A 21,518-nucleotide genomic window follows, 5' to 3' on the forward strand; every position below is an offset into this window, starting at 1 on the left:
TGCTTGACCCCAGGAGGCAGAGGTTGCAGTGAGCTGAGATCACCCACTGCACTCCAGCCTGGGTGACAGAGTGAGACTCCATCTCAAAAAAAAGAAAAAGAGAGAAGAGAGACAGAATGAGAAGGGGAAGGTGGTTTCCCAATGAAAACTCAGAGTGCTATTTCCAGGAGATGGTGAAATGGGTACCAGACATATAAAGACCATAATGAGACCTCATCTCATTATGGAGCTGGAACCCCAGTATGGAACTGGAACCCCAAGCCCAGAGTCCATCTCTTAACCAAGACTGGGGACTGGAAAGGCCCACCAGGAGGGGCAGACAAAGGCATCAGGCCCTGCCAGATTCCCTGACACTTCAGGTCAGGTTCAGCTGTTTCTTATCAATGTATCTTGATTCAGGAGCAAAATTAAAGGCTCTGGAAGAAGCCGTGGCCACCCTGGAAGCTCAGTGTCGGTCAAAGGAGGAGCGCCGGATTGATCTGGAGCTGAAGCTGGTGGCCGTGAAGGAGCGCTTGCAGCAGTCCCTGGCAGGAGGGCCGGCCCTGGGGCTCTCCATGAGCAGCAAGCCCAAGAGTGGGGTGAGTCCAGGGCCTTCCATGCCAGGGGCAGCTACTCCTGTATCCCTCCACACACTGCAGATCTCTCCTTCATGATCACTCTTTGGAAGTAGGGGTTATGCCCATTTACAGACAAGAAAACTGAAGTCCAAAAAGGTGAAGGGCATGCCATGGGTGGCACAGCTAGGAAGAGGACTCTTGGAGCAATTTCTCTTGATTTTCTGGCCTGTTCTTGTCTCCACAGCAGCATCACCATTTGAATTTTTACCCTAAAGGTGATCTTAGAAATGGCCTTGGGGTTATTGATGATAATAGTAGCTACCATATGTTGAATAACAAGCATGTGTGATCCATTACTACAGGCATCTTAACCTGTATTATCTCACACAATCTTCATGGCAGTCCTATGAGGTAGTTTAGGGGTTGACAGACAAGAAAACTAAGGTTCAGAGATGTCGAATGACTTGCTCAAGGTCACTCAGTGAAGTGGGAGACAGGATTCAAACCCAGGAAGTCTTAACTCCAGAGCCCTGCTCCAAAGCCCTCCAGTGCAACATGGCAAAACCCTGTCTCTACAAAAAAATACAACGGTCTCACATGCCCTCTCCTGGGATCTCCAGGGTACCAGGCCCTGTCCTCAGGGCTCTGTATCCGTTATCTCTAATGCTCCCAGTAACTCTGCGAGGAAGATTCACTCACCTCCAATGGGGCTCTCTCAGAGAGAACTTCCCTGACCTCATCTACACCAGGGTTTCTCAACCTCAGCACTACTGACATTTTGGCCCTGTAACTCCTTCTTATAAGGGACTATTCTGTGTATCAGCAGGATGTCAGGGATCTTAAGGTCCTACCTAAGGATATCAAGTAGAATGTTAAGCAGCATCTCTACCTTCTACTCACTGGTTGCTAGTAGCACCCCCCGACCAGTGACAACCAAAATATCTCCAGAAATTGTCAGATGTTCCCTGGGAGAGCAAAACTGACCCTAGTTGGTCTAAATTACCAACAGCTCCCTCTATTATTCTTCCTCATAGCACTTTACCACAATTTGTGTGTATGTGTGTATATATATATTTGTGTCCTTGCTTGTCCAATGTCTGTCTTCTCCACTAGATTCTATTCTTGTTAAGAATTGGACTACATCCATTTATCATTAAATTCCTGACCCTTTACAGAAAAATAGTGGGAGTGCAAGAAATATTTGTCAAATGAATAAATGTTTTGCCTGCTTTCGGGTGAGGAAATTGGGACTTAAAGAGACGAAATAACTTGTCTGATAAGTATGACTTGTCAGGAGGCAATGTGTCATTATTATTGTTGTCCCAGGTCACATTTCCTGGTCACACCACACCTGATTGAGCCAGTGCTGTGTCTTACACCCCTACACTTCCTTTCCATGGGGTGTTTCCAATCTCATTATATAGATGAAAAACATGTCAGCCAAGGACAAAACTTCCTAGAGTCACAGAGGGCTGGTGGAGGAGCTAGCATTTGTTCATTCATCCCAGCTGCTTCCTCCCACCAGCATGACCTGATATTCCCATTCCAGAGCACTTTTCCCTCAGTTTTGGATCCTTTTGACATTCTTTGGAGATAAAGAGAAGCTTTCTCTAAATTCCTTGCAGGTTTAGCTGTTACGATGTCACCCTTAAGGAACTACATCTAGTAAGGTATTATACTAAGCAATTATCTGGAAAATGTAAGGGGTAAAGGTAATTTCAAAAATGAGAAGGAATACAGGAGAGAGGTTAAAAGTCAGACTGTGGGGCCAGGCAGGGTAACTCATGCCTATAATCCCAGCACTTTGGGAGTCTGAGATGGGCGGATCACTTGAGGCCAGGAGTTTGAAACCATCCTGGCCAACATGGTGAAACCCCATCTCTACTAAAAATACAAAAATTAACTGGGCATGGTGGCACATGCCTGTCCCAGCTACTCAGGAGGCTGAGGTAAGAGAATCACTTGAACCTGGGAGGTGGACCTCCAGCCTTGGAAAGAGAGCAAGACTCTGTCTCACACACACACACAAAAAAAAAAAAGGAAGGAAGGGAGGGAGGGAGGAAGGGAGGGAGAGAGGGAGGGAGGGAGGGAAAAGAACAAAAGAAAAGGAAGGAAGGAAGAAAGAAAGGAAGGAGGGAAGGAAAGAAAGGAAGAAAGAAAGGGCTATGGGATTGGAATCCTGGTTCTCCCACTCATCAGCCACATGACCTTGCACAGCAATTTGACCTTCCCCATTTCCTCACCTATAAAATGGAATGACTAATAATAGTACCTACTTCATAGGCTTGTTGAGAAGCTAAAGGAGCTAATTCACACAATGCTTTGTAGTGAGGTTCAGTAATTTTAGTTGTCATTATCATTATCTGAAGGTCCTCAAGTATCTTCTGTTCAGTGCCTTTTTTTTTTTTTTTTTTGAGACGGAGTCTCGCTCCGTCGCCCAGGCTGGAGTGCAGTGGCGCGATCTCGGCTCACTGCAAGCTCCGCCTCCCGGGTTCATGCCATTCTCCTGCCTCAGCCTCCCATGTAGCTGGGACTACAGGCGCCCACCACCACGCCCCGCTAATTCTTTGTATTTTTAGTAGAGACTGGGTTTCATTGTGTTAGCCAGGATGGTCTTGATCTCCTGACCTCGTGATCCGCCTGTCTCGGCCTCCCAAAGTGCTGGGATTACAGGCATGAGCCACCGCGCCTGGCCAATGCCTTTTATTTTAAAGTTCCCATGCTGCTGGGCACAGTAGCTTACACCTGTAATCCCAGGACTTTGGGAGGCCAAGGTGGGTGAACTGCTTTAGCCCAGGAGTTTGAGACCAGCCTGGGCAATTTGGCAAAACCCCATCTCTACTGAAAATACAAACATTAGCCAGGCCCGGTGGTGCACACCTGTAATCCCAGCTACTTGGGAGGCTGAGGTATGAGAATCGCTTGACCCCAGGAGGCAGAGGTTGCAGTGAGCCAAGCTCGTGCCACTATGCTCCAGCCTGGGTGACAAAGAGAGACTCTCTCTCAAAAATAAAAATAATAAAGTGTCCTCATGCTTTTGAGGGCAGGCTGGGTGTCGGTAGCCATCACCAGATCTCACCTATGTAATTATTTATTGCCATCAACAGGAAACTGCAAATAAACCCAAGAGCAGCGTTCCAGAGCAATCTCTCCCTGTCAACTGTGTTTCTGAGCTGAGGAAGAGGAGCCCATCCATCGTAGCCTCCAACCAAGGAAGGGTGCTACAGAAAGCCAAGGTAGAGCCATAGTTCAGCTTATCAAATCACAGACCTGGTAACCCCCTTTTTATGGAAGTTCACCCAAAACCAAAAAATCAGCTAGTGAGAAAGGTAGAGAATTGCCAATGCATTTATGCAATGAAATTCATGAACCTTCCTCAGAAGCAGTAATCTTCAGATATTATTCAGAACCTATTCACTCTTTGTTAACACATATTTCTAACAAGCTTAATCATCTGGTTTCTGAGCCTACAATGTGTTTTAAGACAGGACAGGTCCCATTTCATTGATGAGGTAACTGAAAATCAAGGACTATGGGACTTGCCCAGGGCTATGCAAGATATCACTGCAAAAGCAAGTAAGTAAACCCACGTCTTCCAATTCTAAGTCCATGGCTCCCTCCAGGATGCTGGTCCACAGTCCCTTCTGTGTGACTCTTGGGGGTCAGCTATGTTTCAGAACTTTTTGGATTTTATAAAGGTAATATGGTACCTACACTAATATATGATGAAAACCCCAATAAGTCCTCAGGTGGTACCATATAAGCAAACATGTTAATAATTCTACAGCAAGACACAGGAATATTTATAGCACATGGAGTGAATGAAGATTATAAACAGCCTCATATCAGGTCAGGTCAAGTTTTGCCACCAAATGAGTCTATACCAAAACAGTGGAGAAATATTTCGGTTTCACAGCTTTCTGGATTTCTAGATGACACTAAGTGAGACCCTGTCTCAAAAAAAAAAGCACGGCTCTACGTCCCTCAGGTTGGAATTGATTTTCAGAGCCTGAGAGGGAAGAGTCTTTATTCTGTCCTACAGTTAGTCATTAAACAAATATTTGTTGAAGACCTAACATATGTGAGTCTTGTTATAATTTCTGGTTACATAACAGGGAACCCAAAAAAGTCCCTGGTCTCATAGAGTTGGGAAGACAAATACTTTAAATACCACACATAAATAATGTGATGCCAGAGAAGATGAACCTCCCAAAGGGGCTTAAGCACAGTGACAGCAAAGACCCTTTCGAGAAAATGACACATAAGCAGAGACCTGAATGGAGTGTGAGGGAGAGACCCATGCAGGGGGCTGAGGGAATGACGATCCAGGCAGAGAGAAGAGCAAGTGTCAAGTCCCTGAAGTGGGAAAAAGCTTGGAATGTTTGAGGAACATCAAGAAGATCCAGGTGGTTCCAGTGAAGGGAACAAAGGGTGAGCATTAGGAGATGAGATCAGAGAAGTAACCAGTGAGGGGCCAGATCATCTAGACCAGCAGTCAGCAAACTTTTTCTGTGAAGGGCCAGAGAGTAAATAGTTTAGGCTTTCTGAACCATATGATCTGTTCCACAACCTCTCAGCTCTGCCATTGTCACATGAAAATAGCCATGGACAATGTGTAAATGATGATGAAAATGGCTGTGTCCCAGTAAAACTTTTTATTTTTTTTAAATTTTATTTATTTATTTATTTTTTGAGATGGAGTCTCGCTCTGTTGCCCAGGCTGGAGTGCAGTGGCACGATCTCAGCTCATTGCAACCTCCGCCTCCTGGGTTCAAGCAATTCTCCTGCCTCAGCCTCCTGTGTAGCTGGGATTACAGGTGCACACCACCATGCTTGAATAATTTTTTTGTATTTTTAGTAGAGACGGGGTTTCACCATGTTGGTCAGGTTGGTCTCGAACTCCTGACCTCGTGATCTGCCCACCTCAGCCTCCCAAAGTGCTGGGATTACAGGCATGAGCCACTGCGCCTAGCCCAATAAAACTTATTTATAGGCACTGAAATTTGAATTTCTTATCATTTTCATGTGTCATGAGATAGTCATCTTCTTTTGATTTTTTTTTTTCAAACATTTAGAAATAAGAAAATCATTCTTAGCTGATGGATTATATGAGAATGGGCAATAGGCCAGACTTGGCCCACAGACTATCATTTACCAGCCTTTTCTCTAAAGCCTTTCAGGCCACTGAGGAACCATGGATCTTGTTGTAACATAATGGATCTTGCTGTGACATGATGGAAGGTTTTGAGCAAAGGGTTTTGGATATAAATTACATTTTTTAAAGACCATTCAGGCAACTATGTTGAGAATGGATGAAGGGACAAGAGAGACCAGCATGGAGAAGTGACTTACTCAGGGCCACAGAAAGAGAGAGAGGGGGCTAGAACCCAATGCAACCTGGCCAGTGGAGATCATCTAACTAGGTGCCATGAAATGTTTTTATCCATGTCACACTAGACCATTCAACAGATTGATTTGTCTTGTCTTTCTGTACTTCAGGAATGGGAAATGAAGAAGACCTAGGAAGAGAATGAGGATTTCATTCCAAAGGAAATATCAGCTTGTCCACCTGAGGAAGAAATGCTTTTTTCACAAGGAGACACCAAGAGAAGACTAGGAAGTAGCCCTCGTTCTCCAGGGCACCCAAAAGACCAGCCTTTATTGTCTGCATGATTTTAGGGGATATGGGGAGGGAAGAAGTAGAAGGGAAGAGGGAAATGGAGAGCATTCTTATGACTTTACAAAGGGTGGAAATGAGGATGGAGGGATTCCCTTCTGAAGAAGAAATGAAAGCACATGTGAATAACCCCTTCCATCCCATTCACAGCATCGCACTCCCAGTCCTTAAGGCAAAGGGAGGCAGTGCTGAAGCATTGGTGGTGCAGTGTAGAGAGACAAGACCTGATAATCTGATCACACTTGTTCCAACTTGATTCATATTGGGCATTACTGACAACCACTGGGCAAGGCAAACAGGTTGAACAATCAATAACATTATCCCTGCCTGCATACATGTGAACAAAAGCTGTAGAGGACATGCAAATTCTACAGTCATTCCTCATTTGCTTTAGACAGAGTGCAGCTACTGGAATCTTCCAGATTTGAGTGTTTTAAAATCAGAGCTCTGATTACACAAAAGGAAAGAGAAATGGAGCAGCTGACATATTTTAAGCTCACAGTGATACTCAGTGACAGGAGCACAGAGCTCTAATGTCCACAAGATGTTGTAAGGTAGGGTCTTTCAGTAAATCAAGTCCCTTACCTATGTTCTATGACACTGAGGTTCTTGGAGCTATGGGTTAGAAATCCAGGAGGCAATATGTCATTAATCTAATGAAGTCCTCATCTTGCACTCAGAGGCCCACTAGTCTGCCCTTCTACATACTAAGTAAAACCAAGAGAAAATAAGAGGATGATGGCTTCTTTCTGTCACCTCGGTGCTAAACCTTTTACACACACTTGATACTTTCATAGAGGGACCAAGGACCTCAAGTCCTGGGCAGTCTCCCTACTGTGCTACTCACTACTGTCTCAACACTGTAGGTACTTTATGGGTCTGTATTTAACACATTTCCTTCCAATAAAGATAAAACCACTTAACTCTTAAGAGCCAGTGCTTAGCTCAAGAGGAAAGAAGGAAAATCTCAGAATAACCATGGCCACTTTGCTATAGGGTTTACATATTTTAACCCACCTAAGGTTTTACAGACTTTAGCCTCACTCAAATTTTATCACCCTCTGAGGTAGCTGGAGACCACAGCAGGAAAAATAACCTGACCAGTAATCACCCACTGATTAGTGGCACAGCATAGGACTTAGAGGTTATAAGCCCAGATCCAGGGCTAGGTTCGAGCCCTGCCTCTGATGACCAGCTGGGTGACCTTGGGAAAGTCACTTGACCACTCTGATTCTTGTTTTCTTATCTGTGAAATGGGGCTAACAGTTGTTACTTTTCTCCCAAGATTGTTGGGAAGATTTAATAAGATAATACATAGTAGGCATCTTGCATAGTGTCTGAGAAATAGGAAATGCTCAGTCAATAGTGGCTTTCACTAGCCAGGCATGGTGGTACTCGCCTATAGTCCCAGCTACTCAGGAGGCTGAGGCAGGAGGACCACTTGAGCCCAGGAGTTTGAGACTAGTGCACTATGATCATGCCTGTGAATCACCACTGCACTCCAGCCTAAGCAAATAGCAAGACCCCATCTATAAAAAAAAAAAAAAAAAAAAGTGGCTCTTATTATTAGCTATATAGGAAATGTCTGACTCACAAGCCTGCGTTCTTTCTACTAAGGAAGAAACTACTCTTACATGGTAATTACAGCCACCAAAAGCTAAAAGGTAACCAATACATAACTGAGAGTTTTCATCCAAATTCCACCTGTGTTTTCACAGCTAAAGGGGCTCACATACTCCAGATTTTCAGTGTTCTTTTTTAAAAATGTGGATCCTGGAATGTCACCTAACTCTCCAACTATGTATTCAGTGTCTGTCATATTCTTTCTTATGCAGTTATTTTGGGGTTGTCTTTTCTCACCAACAGATCTTGAACTCTGAGAGGAGTGGCTGGGGGTGACTAATAATTAACATTTTTCAAGCACTCACCATGTGTCAGGCACTGTGTCAGCCATGGCCAGCTTCACAGGCATGCAGCCTGTGCAGTCACACAGGGCCCCATGCTCAGAAGGGCCCTGTTCTTGGTTTAATGCTCTACTGCTGCCTTCTTCATAATATTTGAACAAGGGGTTCTGCTTTTCCTCTTGCCTTCTAAATTAGGTAGCCAGTCCTAGTGCTAACTAACCACTTTTCCAGGTACTATCCCTTTAGTTTTCACTAAAACCCTGAGATAAGCTGTATTATCCTAGTTTTCACAGTTCAGGAAATGGAAGCTCAGAGAGGTCAAGTAACTTGCCCAGGCTCACATAGTTCTTATGCTGGCTCCACCAGCATGTAAATATAAGAAGTCTGACCCTAGAGCCTTATTCTTAATTTTAAAGCTCTATGTCATCCATATATCTCCCTCCCCTTGTACTGCAACATTCAGAAGCACACTAGCACTTAATAAACAGATGAGTGAATGCATGGATGCAAGCAGCAACCTGATGAATGTTAGGCAGCTAGGAGAAATGTAAGCAAAATGGCTAAGGCACAGATGCCACTTGTTCTTGGTTATTAAAATGCCTTGTTTAGGCCAGGTATGGTGGCTTACTGTAATCCCAGCAATTTGGGAGGCCGAAGCAGGTGGATCACTTGAGGTCGGGAGTTTAAGCCCAGCCTGGTCAACATGGCAAAACCCCATCTCTACCAAAAATACAAAAATTAGCTGGGCATGATGGCACGTGCCTGTAGTCCCAGCTACTCAGGAGGCTGAGGGAGGAGAATCACTTGAACCCGGAAGGTGGAGGTTGCAGAGAGCTGAGATCACGCCATTGCACTCCAGCTTGGGCGATAGCAAGACTCCATCTCAAAAAAAAAAAAAAATGCCTTATTTGGTTGTGTTTTTTCAAAGTGTGAGCCACAGGTCTAAGGTAGACTTGAAGCTCCATCCTTCCCAACACTGCCAAGTGTTCAGTCTGTCAGAATTCTACTGTCACTGTTTCCTTATCGGGGCATCTTGCACAGGTTTACCAACCTTTCTGAGCCTCAATTTGCTCACGTGTAAAAGAGAATCATAATACCTTCCTAAACCATGTCAACCTTTTCATAAGGCCAAAAAGAAAATATAAGTTACTGGTCATGACACATTTGAGTTGGGCCTCCGATTAGATAAAAAGATGAAAATACTCCAGCTCTGTCCTCATGGAACTCACAGACAAGCAGGAAAGAAAATTTGACCCAAATAACTATAGTACAAATAACCCATGTTATGACAAGATTCAGAGTGCTCAAGGAACACTTCCCATTCCCTTAAAAAAAAACTTTTTAGGGGCTCTCCAGTAACTAAGCTGGCAACTCCAAGTGTCCTGGACCCCAGTCACCAATCCATCCTCGTAGTCTGTCAGCTTTCCATCCTAAATCTCTAAAGTTCATCTATATCTTCCTATCTTCACTGACACTATCCAACTTAAGTCATTCAGCAAATATTTATTGAGTACCTACTATACTAAATGTCAGAAATCAGTGGTGAACAAGCCAGACACCTCCTGAAGCTCATATTCTAGTTGGAGGAACAAACTTTAACAAGGAAGCAAAAGAAATAAAATACTAAGAAACAAAAAGGGTGCTGGACACAGTTACTTTAGAGTGGTTAGGAATGTCTCTCTTCTCCCAGGACAGAACATAGCCCCATCTTGCCTGGGCTACTGCAACATACTGCCTTCCATACCTCTTTTCTTACACCTTGCAATCTGCTCCACAGAGCAAAATGACTCTTTAAACACATAAAGCCTTTGTCACATGTTCCCTGTCAATGTAAAATAATGTAAAAGGTCAGAATCTAGTTTAAAGAGAGTTTATTCAAGCACAAAGGTTGAGGATGGCCTACCCGGGAAGCACAGAATATAAGAACGTGTCTGTCTTATAAAGGATGGAAGTCAGTGTTCCAAAGCGTAGAAGTTTGTATTCAGTGAGGTTTAACAGAATTTCAACATCTTTCTATGCAAGGCTTAATGCATAGTTACAACGATCTGAGTAGTTAAGGTGGTCTTTTTCCTTCAAGAAAGGTATATTTAACATCACACCCTGCAGGTGTAACTGTCGTGGGGTCAGTTCAATTCAGGGCACCATCTGGTCTGAGTTAGGTACAGGACAATAAAGGAGGCCATCTATTACAAACATCAGTGATTGAGAGGGGAGAAATCTGGTTTCTGCTCTGCTACATGGACTCAGACCACAGCCACATTTCTCTCAAAGCTTAAAGTATTTGGGAGGTTCCAATAGCTTTTACATTTTATTTATTTTCATATTCCATTGCAATCAGAATCAGACTAAATTCAGCAAAAAAAAATTTTGAAGCTGGGAGCGGTGGCTCATGCCTGTCATCACAGCACTTTGGCAGGCTGAGGAAGGCGGATCACCTGAGGTCATGAGTTCAAGCCCAGCCTGTCCAACATGGTGAAACCTCGTCTCTACTAAAAATACAAAAATTAGCTGCGCATGGTGGTGGGCGCCTGTAATCCCAGCTACACAGGAGGCTGAGGCAGGAGAACTGCTTGAACCTGGGAGGCGGAAGTTGCAGTGAGCCAAGATTGTACCACTGCACGCCAGCCTGGGTGATAAGCGTGAGACTCCATCTCAAAAGAGAAATAATTTTGAACACCTAATTAGGGCACTGCTCAATGGGAATGAATAGACAATATCTCTGCCTTAAAAGAGCTTATATTTTAATGAGAGGAAATGAGAAAATATACACCATTTAAAAAACAAGTCGATAAGAAGGGCATTCGAGAAAAAGGCTGGGAGGAGTGATAGGCAATGGTTCAGGCTGCAATGTTTTAAACCGTTCATGTGATCTAGCCCTACCTAACAACTAGTCCTATTGCCCTCCCGCCTCTGTATATTTCAGTCCCTTACATGCAATACTCTTCTCTCTTTATTAGGCCTCTGCAGATGTTTCCCTCTGCCTGAACCCTTTCTTCAGCTCAGCTCAAATACCCGCTTCCTCTGGGAAAACTTCCCACACGGCTAGATTTCTATTCCAGGCTTCCGCAACACCTGCCCCTCACCTTTAAACACCGCTTATATTCTGACTTTACATCCCGCTTGTATCTGTTGATCGCTCATAACATCAAGTAAGCTCGATGCGGACACAGCTATGATCTGCTTTGTTTGCCGCCGACCCTGCGCCCAGCACGGAGCCTCTGTAGTTACCTAGTAGGACCCGGCCTACTCGCGAAACACACTGAGAGCCGGAAGTGTTGCGATCGCTCCGAACGACCGGATGGGGAACTGCGCGGGCCACAGGGCAAACGGAAGTATAGCGTTCCTGTCCGGAAGCCCTGAGAGGGAAACGCCCGCAAAGGCTGGTTTTTAAGCGGGAGCATCTCTTCACTCGCAGCGAGTGCGCGTGCGCTGCCTCCCTCAGCCCAAGTCGGGAATATGGCCGTAAGGTCGCTGTGGGCGGGCCGGCTGCGGGTGCAGCGCCTACTGGCCTCGACTGCCGCGTGGGAGAGCAAGTAAGCATTGCAGGCGGGGGGTCGGTAGCGTGAGGACTCTGCGGGGCTAGCGAGCCAGCCCGGGTGGTTGTGGGCTGGAGAGCGGGAGTTACCTGAACGTAGTCGAGGGGACCAAGCCTCTCGGCCTCTACGACCATGCACTCACGGCCCCATTTTACAGACCGGGAAACTGAGGCCCCCAGCCGCACCTCTTTCTTAGGCCGAGGAATGGGGGGAGATCTGAGGTCATGTATGGCCTGGAAGGTGAGAAGTCTCTTAAGCCCCCAAGGGAGGGATGGACCTCTCTCCTGGCCTCTTCTCCCAGCCTGTGGTACCCGTGAGTAGATTTGGGTTCTTTCCCCTCACTCCGCGTGACCTTAGGCCAGTCCTTTCTCCGTTATCCGGGCACTGTTGTACCTGTCAGTAAAAGGAGGCCGCTGAACTTGGTTTCTCCAAACGGCCATTGCATCAGCCTTCGGGAGACAAGTTCCATTTGCTGCCTTTATTCATCAGCAGCTTATATTGGTCACTTACGAGGCCGACTGCAGATCTATGGGTGGTTCTTTTTATTATTCCCTATTTAGTAATTGAGGAAACTGAGGTTTAGAAAAGTTGAGTAAGTTTTCCAAACTTAAATATTTGGGAAGTGGTGGAACCCGAGCTGGAAACCAGGGCATTAGAATGGGCGCTCTTATTTAATGAGCGATGTTAATTAATTTTCTCAGAGACTATTGCCTCTACACTGTTTCTTCCTGGGAAAGAGAATAAAAATGGTTGAGTACGAGGTAGGGTTGGACCTCTGAATAGTAAAGTAAGCTACGGGAGAATCTGGTAAATGTGCTTAACTATATATGTCACCGTTTTTATCTTAACACACCTGACCCAACATCCTACCCTAGCACCTAAGTAAGAGGTTGTATTCAGGGTTTCGGGACTTGGTTTTGTTTACCGTTCTCAAGTCTTTTTGGCAGCTTGTTGGTGATGTAAGGAAATGACCAGAAGAAAAATGGTTCCTTCTGATAAGCTGTCTCCCTACTCCAATTCTGAAGCAGCAGGAATTGAAATTGGCCACAACTCCCCACCCCTATTTCTTGGTCTAAGCTTTGGCCATTTTCCCTTTGAACTGGCCCTGAGAATATTTTGACCTGCTTGTTCAAGTGGATAAATGTGGTTTTTTAGGGAGAAGGAGGTGTTTCCCCGTGTGTAATTATCCCCAGATCTACAGTGACCATATTTTCTGACCCCAGAATGTGGAACTGTCTATAAAATCACACATCAGATTATAATAATTGAATTTAAGAGCAGCTTGGAAAGTTGGGGAGATACAAGTCCTCTTGCCTACACCTTTAAATTTGCCCAGGATGCTCTTCTCTTTTTTAAAGCCGACTCTTTTACCCTCTTTAAGCATTTGCTCAGCCGTCTCCTCAAGGACCACTCTACAATATATGCCAGTCCATATAAATTGTTTTAAAGAACTCTTGTACTCACAGATTGATTTTCAAGATAATTTTACTTAAAGTCAAATTACGAAGATCCAGGAGGTGCAATGGAAACTTCCTTGAACTGGCGGTCAAGACTTCCACAGTCCAAGATTTGCTGTAAACTAGCCTCTAGTCTGAATTTCTTCCTGTGTAAACTGAACTAAATGTCAAAACAGTTTAGTTGTACAAAATTCTAGATTACATAACTAGTTGAATGCAAAGATCTATTTTCACCTGTGTCTGTAGTTCACTGGCAGTAACATATAGTATTGTAAGTATTTCATTGACTTGATCTTATATATAGGTGGGAATTCCTTTCTCAGCACAGGTTCTCCTAAAAGCCTTACAGCTTGTGGTGAGGAAAGCTTAGAATTCTAAGCCTAACTCCAGTTTGATAAGGTCCCTTTACTGGACTAAATTTCCCCCAGCTGTAAGATGGAAGGTTGAACCAGAACTATATGACTTTTTGAATGCCCACTTCTGATAATGCTCCTCTGGTTCTGGTTATTAGCATTTGGTTTCCTTATGCTGCCTTTTGTATACCCAGTTCTGGCTATTTCTGCTGCCTGGTGCTTAGGGTCCTAACCCAGCAGAATACCAACTATGTGATCTTGAGCAGGCCATTATGCCTTAAGCCTCTCAGCATCAGTTTTCTCATCTGTAAAATAGGGATAATGATAGGACTTATCCACATATTGTTGTGAGAGGAAAAGATGACTCAAAGTGTCTGGTACATGGTAAGGACTTCGTAAGTGTTCATTTGTTACTATAACTGAAAACACTTTCCCCAGAGATTCAATCTGGGAAGATCTCTGGTCTCTAAACTTGGTTGTAATTTTGGCTTATGATGGCATTTCTTCATTATGCACCACCTCCTTCCTGTTACAGGGGATGGCCACTTCCATTCAGCACTGCCACCCAAAGAACTGCTGGTGAGGACTGTCGTTCTGAGGACCCTCCTGATGAGCTTGGGCCCTCTCTTGCTGAACGAGCCTTAAGGGTAAAAGCTATTAAACTGGAGAAAGAAGTCCAGGATTTAACAGTGAGTCGATTTTATATTTGTTCGTCATATTGTCTCTCTAGTTTAAATGTCCACATAAAGTTTTTCATGTCAATTTTTAAAATGAAGTTTTCCCTAATTGACTTTATCTGCTACCCCTCATCCCTCCTCCACTCCTTGCTAGGTATACTGGGCAGAAAAAAACTGTAGTAGTTCAAAAACACCACTGGCTAAAGATAGTCATCTCTTTTCGGCTTCCTGTTATGTCACAGCGCTTAGATATCTGATGTTTTGGCAGATTAAAAGAGGTGTACAGTGCCTGGAATATAGTAGACAATAAGTATATGTTGAATGAGTGAGGTCACTGACCATTGTTCTTTGCTGATGAGATCACGTCTGGCATACTGGACCCAGTCCTGGGTTGATAGACACACTTAGAGGGAGATAGATAAACCAGAGGAATTCCAAAGCAAAACCACCTAGATAGAATGGTAAGGAGGCTGGAAAGCATACCTTATGACAGGAGTTAAAAGAACCAAGAATTGCATTAAGAATGAGAGAGAAAAAGACTAAAGAGGGTAAAATAACTGCCTCCAAATAGATGACATATTTTTTTTAATGAGACGTAGTTTCGCTCTTCTTGCCCAGGCTGGAAGTACAATGGTGCAATCTTGGCTCACTGCATCCTCCGCCTCCCAGGTTCAAATGCTGCTTCTGCCTCAGCCTCCCAAATATCTGGGATTACAGGCGCCTGCCATCATGCCAGGCTAATTTTTGTATTTTTAGTAGAGACAGGGTTTCACCATGTTGGCCAGGCTGGTCTCAAACTCTTGACCTCAGGTGATTTGCCCATCTCGGCCTCCCAAAGTGCTAGGATTACAGGCGTGAACCACTGTGCCCTGCCTAGATGACATACTTTTAAAACTTATTCTCAGTTATCCTTAAGTTCAAGTTAATGAAAGGAAGTTGGAGGTTGGTAGTGTTGGCTGAATGTGAAAAAGAAAGCTTTTTCTCAAGATAATGAACTTAAAACCATTAGGAGTTTGAACTACCAGGCTAAATGACTACCTAGCAGTGCTGCTAACGAGTGGGTTTCTGCTTTGACTGGGGATTTGGAGTAGCTGATCTAGAATTTCTATAACTCCTAGTTTGTTTTATAAAAGCCTATCAGAAGGGTGAAATTCGTAAAGTAAACAAAAACATTCTCTTCCACCAATAAGCATTTGTTTTCTCATCCTTTTGATTTTGCTTTTGATGTTCAGTTGAGATACCAGAGAGCTGTAGCTGATTGTGAAAACATAAGGAGGCGAACCCAGAGATGTGTGGAAGACGCCAAGATATTTGGTGAGAGATTTATTTACAATAAAAATGTCTTTGGCTGTGTGCAGTGGCTTATGCCTGTAATCCCAGCACTTTGAGAGTCTGAGGCTGTCAGATCACATGAGATCAGGATTCGAGACCAGTGCAGCCAACATGACAACACCTTGTCTCTACTGAAAATAGAAACATTAACTGGGCATGGTGGTGGGCGCCTGTAATCCCAGCTACTCTGGAGGCTGAGGCATGAGAATCACTTGAACCCAGGAGGCAGAGGTTGTAGTAAGCCAGGATCATGCCCCTACGCTCCAGCCTGGTCAACAGAGTGAGACTCAGTCTCAAAAAAAAAAAAAAGTCCTTGATTTCAAGATAGCTACCTGTTTTGACACAGGACCTTAAGCCTGTCCCTGGATTGAAGTCAGATTAACAAAGTCCTTGCCTCTCACCAGCCCCCACTAGAGCTTTGGTATTGTGTCATAGACCTCTCTAATGATGACATTTCTTGTCCTCATTTCCATAAGAAAAATCAAGTTTAGAATTGAGAGTAATGGGATTTCTCAACAACTGAATTTACTTTTGTCTTATAACAGTTCATATGACTCTTTTTAAAAATCAGACAAGTTTTGTGGTCCATCTCCAGCAACTTCGTAGCCAACTTGCCTCATCTATGGCTGTGTCTTACTTTCGCGTTCCTATTTAGCCAATCCTCAAGAATAAACCATTCATAACAACCCTTAGCATAGTGTTGTTGACTTTCTTTTTTTATTGTTATTGCCCTTCTCATGAAATATTAATGTCTTGTTCCTGTTGAGAATGTATGCCTTAGCACAACCAGGACAGGCAGGAATTTTCAATATGTACATAATACAAGCAAATAGCAACAAAATTTCATGATACATAAAAATATAGGCCGGGCGCGGTGGCTCAAGCCTGTAATCCCAGCACTTTGGGAGGCCGAGACGGGCGGATCACGAGGTCAGGAGATCAAGACCATCCTGGCGAACACGGTGAAACCCCGTCTCTACTAAAAAAATACAAAAAACTAGCCGGGCGTGGTGGCGGGCGCCTGTAGTCCCAGCTACTCGGGAGGCTGAGGCAGGAGAATGGCGTGAACCCGGGAGGCGGAGCTTGCAGTGAGCTGAGATCCAGCCACTGCACTCCAGCCTGGGCGACAGAGTGAGACTCCATCTCTCTCTATATATATATATTATATATATTCATGATACAGAAATATAAAAATAGTTGTTTTTAAAGGACAGGCTTAAGCCTGTTGTCTATAGTCTTACCTAGTTCTCGGGTTCTGTCTTTTTCATTTCCTAGTGAGGTTCCTGGTCATATATGCCTTCTGAGAGAGACACTGACTTGTCAGTTGGGTTGGGGTGGTAATCAGTGATGATCTCTGAGTCCTGTGTGGCAGCCTTTCCACTTGCTGGACTACTCAGCATACTAGCCATCTATTTAGGCCTTACCCAAAGTCTATGCCCAAGGGCAGAGTGATTTCCTCACAAACAATAAAAATATCTGGCTTCTCTGCAGGAATCCAGAGTTTCTGTAAGGACTTGGTGGAGGTGGCTGACATTTTGGAGAAGACTACAGAGTGCATTTCTGAAGAATCAGAGCCTGAGAACCAAAAGCTCACTCTGGAGAAGGTCTTCCGAGGGCTGTTGCTTTTAGAAGCAAAGCTGAAAAGTGTGTTTGCCAAGCATGGCCTGGAGAAGCTGACACCCATTGGTGACAAATATGATCCCCATGAGCATGAACTCATCTGTCATGTGCCAGCTGGTGTTGGGGTGCAGCCTGGCACCGTGGCATTAGTAAGACAAGATGGCTACAAACTTCATGGCCGCACCATTAGGCTTGCCCGAGTGGAAGTGGCAGTGGAGTCTCAGAGAAGACTGTGAAGAGGCCATCAGGAACTGGATGTTCTCCCAGAGCGCAGTCACCTATGTTTCTTTTATTTATTAAACTAGGTTTGTATTGTACATGAGGTACTTCATGTGATATATTTTGGATTTAGTCATATTGGCTTTATTTCTAAGATATTCTATTGATTTAACGTGACCTGTTTGGTCTCATCAGAAGTCTTACCATTGGGCATTTGAACAGTGTGACAAGTGTTCCGATGGCCTTTATCAAAACATGTTTAGGAAAATTGGTACTGTGATAAATTTGAATCCAAAATCCTTTTAACTAGGTGTTTTCAACTATGTGTTTCTTCCTAGCGGTCCCTATAATAGGAATTGTATAGTATTGTGTATTTTGTGGAAAAAGGAGATGGTGGGGATTGGTTCAACATTTGGGTACATAGAGGATAAAGCTTCATGGTTGTATAAATTTAGATCATTTGGATTGATTTTTATACACATAGATTTTCAGGACTTTACCTTTTGTTTTGTTTTTTCCTTTTAGCCATCTTTTGTTCTTGTAATCCCAGCTAGATAGGCTTTATGCTCACATCATTGTCCCATACCCCACCCCTTTCTCATCCCCATTTGCAGGGGCTAAAGGTCTAGGTGAGACTTGGAAGGCAAGGAACATTGAAATTTGAGATACCCAGGACCCTTTCAAGCAAGAATGGCCAAAAAGCCTTGTGCTGTCTTTGCTCTGAGTTATCTTCAAATTATTTTCAGCTTCCCTGTCATATAATCGTTTCAGGCAAATTGAGGCAGCACTAACAGCTAATGACCCAGATGGCTCTATTTGGGTAATTTACCTACAACTTAACTCCACCAGCCCTTATTCCTCTTCCCCTTTGTCAGTTTTGCCTTATAATCCTTTACTAAATGATGGGAGGTGGTGATCAGTACAAAAGTGTTAGGTTCCCATGATTTCTCATTTCATTTATTAATAGTTATGCTGAATTTTTTTTTTTAAGTTTCCTCCGGCTCTGTTTATGTTATTTTTTGTGATAAGAACACTTAACATAAGTATTCTCTCCTCTTAGCAATTTTTTTTTTTCCTGTGTTGCCCAGGCTGACCTCCAACTCCTGGGCCCAAGCAATGCTGCCTCAGCCTGCCAAGTAGCTAGGACTACAGGCATTCACCACTGCGCCCGCAAAGTTGTTTTTTTTTTTTTTTTAAGTTGGTACTCACAAATCACTACCTCCGTTATACTGACAAGCTTTATTTCCTATTCTTTGTATCTGTTAAGTCACATTTGTGTAAACATTGAGCTCACCTTTTATATATTAACCTCCTAGAATTAATGGGCCTATGTGGTTTTTTTTCAGTCTTATAGCTGGTGTTCTGTAAAAGAGTTGTCCAATAAATGACTTAATGAATGATACATCAGTCAGATTTTAGGAAGGCAGTCAATTATGGATATTTTAATGTTGGAAGAAGCCTTAATGATCAAATCTCACCCTTTCTGCTTCTGAAGTATGAAAATCTAGTCATTTTAGGACTGGACACAAGGAAAATAATCTCTGTTGACTAAATTGCAGTAAGAATATGAATAAAGAACAACTAGATATTAATGTCAATTATTGAAGATTAATGGGCATGCAATTAAGTCTCCAGCAGACAATCAGATGTTGTTGGATGTCTAGATTAATATAGGTTTAGATTGAAGTTATTACTCATAAAATAAATCCATTTTCCGCTGGAATTCTATGGCATTCAGTGGAGTGGTGAAAAGTTATCCTCTTATACATTATAGATAATTCAAAGACAGCACACAAATGTATCAGTAAAGCCATCTCCTTGTGGGCCCTATCATCTTCATCGGATTTAGACCCTTAAAAAACAAATATGCACTTTTAAAATGCAATCAAAAGACTGGTGGATAAGCTTTTAAAACCAGAACATCTTTTGGCATTCCGCTAAGTGTATATTGTAAATTTAATGAACAATCAATGTTCACAATAGGAAGTTGTCTTTTTTTACCTTCCTTTCTGTGAGATAGACACATGGTGACAATAAGAAAATGAGCTGATTGTAATTACTCTGTGTTTTTTATTGCGAGCTATCATTACCATTAATTACAATTAACAATTTTAGGTATGGAATGTTATGATTACCTAAAGAGATGTCTGTACCTAACGAGCTCAAGTGATCCTCCCACCTCAGCCTACCAGGTAGCCAGGACTACAGGCAAGTGCACCACCACGCCTGGCCAGTTTTTTTTTTTTGGTTTTTTGTTTGTTTTTTACAGGTTGGATCTCACGATATTGCCCAGGCTAGAAGAATTTTCTAATACTCTAATACCTCCCATTTTGGCAAGTAAATTGAGAATAATTTTAGGTTCTTTTATTATTCAGTAGTTTTGCAGACTTAAAAGTATAAATTTAGAATTAGAAGATGAAGCTATAATAGTAAGAATCTCAAGTTGAAGGGCTCTGGGGAGCCTAAGCAGCATATTAGGGCATAGGCTTGAACTTAAATCCCAGCTCAGTCACCTGCGTGACTTTAGGCACCAGTCATTTCACCCTTCTGAGCCTGTTTCTTTATTTGTAAAATGATTATAATAATTCTTTCACAGCGTTGTGAGGATTAAGTGAAATGTGTTAAATGCCTACTACAGTAGGCTCTCAGATATTTATTTTTATTTTTTTATTATGTACATTGTTTTTCCTGCCTTTTTATGGCTGTCTAAACTTTAGGGAAAAGAGAAGACTGGTTAATGATGAGTAGAAAAATCTTGTAAGCTAATCATTCACTGACTTATTTTCCTTCCATTTTCTGGTTTTTTAAAAATTAGCCACACCACAAGAAACCCACATTTTTAGATGGAAAGAGCAAGAAAATTGTGTCAGTGCTCTTAGTTATTTTCATCTTAATGGTATAGTGAAAAGACATTGGCTTGCAGATGATGCTAAGGAAGCTTTGGCTCACTCTCACTTGAAGAGGGGATCTTGATGTTTTAGTACTTGTACTGTACAGATGTTTTACTGACTTTTCTTACTGCTATAAAGGAATCAGGCAGTTGGGTATTGATACATTATTTGGTGCTCTCATTCATAGCAAAGGATTTGATAAATAAGTTCTTAAAACACTAAAGCAAAATCAAATGAGCAAAACTAAGGATAAAATGTAATATTCATCAGAACAAGGATCACTGAGAAAAAATATTCAGAAACAACTTTAATAAAACCTGAATTGAAATAACTGCAGTTCAGGTGTTTAGAGTCTTTGTCTGCCTATTGGTGTTGTATACGGAACGTTATGGTCACTTCATGACTGCTGACCTGCCTCACTGATGCTCTGGAGAGGTACCTTGAGATCTCACAGCAGCACAGCCAAGTGGATGCAGTGTGGGCTTTCCCCACCCTGCCTTCGTGTTGAAGTCTTGTCTGTTTTATTCCTCCTTGACTTGCCTCTTTCTGATTCCTATATATTTCTTAGATCTGGATTCCTATTTCTGCCTTTTTTTTTTTTTTTTTTTTTTTTTTTTAGATGGAGTTTTGTTCTTGTTGCCCAGGCTGGAGTGCAATGGCGCAATCTCGGCTCAGTGCAACCTCCGCCTCCCAGGTTCAAGCGATTCTCCTGCCTCAGCCTCCCCAGTAGCTGGGATTACAGGCACCTGCCACCACACCCAGCTAATGTTTTGTATTTTTAGTAGAGACAGGATTTCACCACACTGGCCAGGCTGGTCTCAAACTCCTGACCTCAGACGATCCACCTGCCTCAGCTTCTCAAAAGTGCTGGGATCACAGGCGTGAGCCACCGTGCCCAGCCCTATTTCTGCCTTTTTTTTCTGGCATTGACTTGTTTTCTTGGGTTCACCTTTTGGTTCTAGGTGTCTTATTTCCTTTGACTACTGCACTTGTACTGCTGGATTACTGACTATTCTCCTAACCAGATTATAGACACTTGGCCTTGTTCCGACCTTCAGCTTCCCCATGTCCTTCCCACCTTGTGACTGCCTGGCCTTGTCTTTACCTCTGCTTCTCAGCTAGCTTCCATATACCTAGACTCATGGCTGAATGGCCCTCTGTTGGGCCAGCCTTCCCTGGGATTTGGTCTTGCATTTTCATTATCTTTCCAATCCTGTCTATACACTGTAGCTCCATAAACCATTTGTCCCATATTCCCAGTGCTAGTCAATGAGTATATTCTTATTCCTCTCCAC

The 21,518-nt window shown here is 43.2% G+C and overlaps 2 protein-coding genes across 2 annotated transcripts in view; both read left to right on the forward strand.

Moving 5' to 3' along the window:
- Positions 1 to 7,164, forward strand: part of AFAP1L1 (actin filament associated protein 1 like 1) — a 66,549-nt gene extending 59,385 nt beyond the window's left edge. Inside the window, exons 17-19 of the mRNA XM_003900337.4 lie at positions 400 to 578; positions 3,665 to 3,793; positions 6,057 to 7,164. Coding sequence (XP_003900386.1) covers positions 400 to 578; positions 3,665 to 3,793; positions 6,057 to 6,080 — 332 coding nt within the window. The 3' untranslated portion in view covers positions 6,081 to 7,164. The remainder of the gene's footprint in view (positions 1 to 399; positions 579 to 3,664; positions 3,794 to 6,056) is intronic.
- Positions 7,165 to 10,740: 3,576 nt separating this feature from the next.
- On the forward strand, positions 10,741 to 20,559 carry GRPEL2 (GrpE like 2, mitochondrial). Its single transcript, XM_003900343.4, has 4 exons — positions 10,741 to 11,671; positions 14,020 to 14,173; positions 15,394 to 15,475; positions 16,985 to 20,559. Exons 1-4 carry the CDS (start codon positions 11,595 to 11,597, stop codon positions 17,347 to 17,349), a joined length of 678 nt encoding a protein of 225 aa, XP_003900392.1. The 5' UTR covers positions 10,741 to 11,594; the 3' UTR covers positions 17,350 to 20,559.
- Positions 20,560 to 21,518: the final 959 nt, after the last annotated feature.

Source organism: Papio anubis, chromosome 5, assembly GCF_008728515.1.
Source record: "Papio anubis isolate 15944 chromosome 5, Panubis1.0, whole genome shotgun sequence".
Lineage (NCBI taxonomy): Eukaryota > Metazoa > Chordata > Mammalia > Primates > Cercopithecidae > Papio > Papio anubis.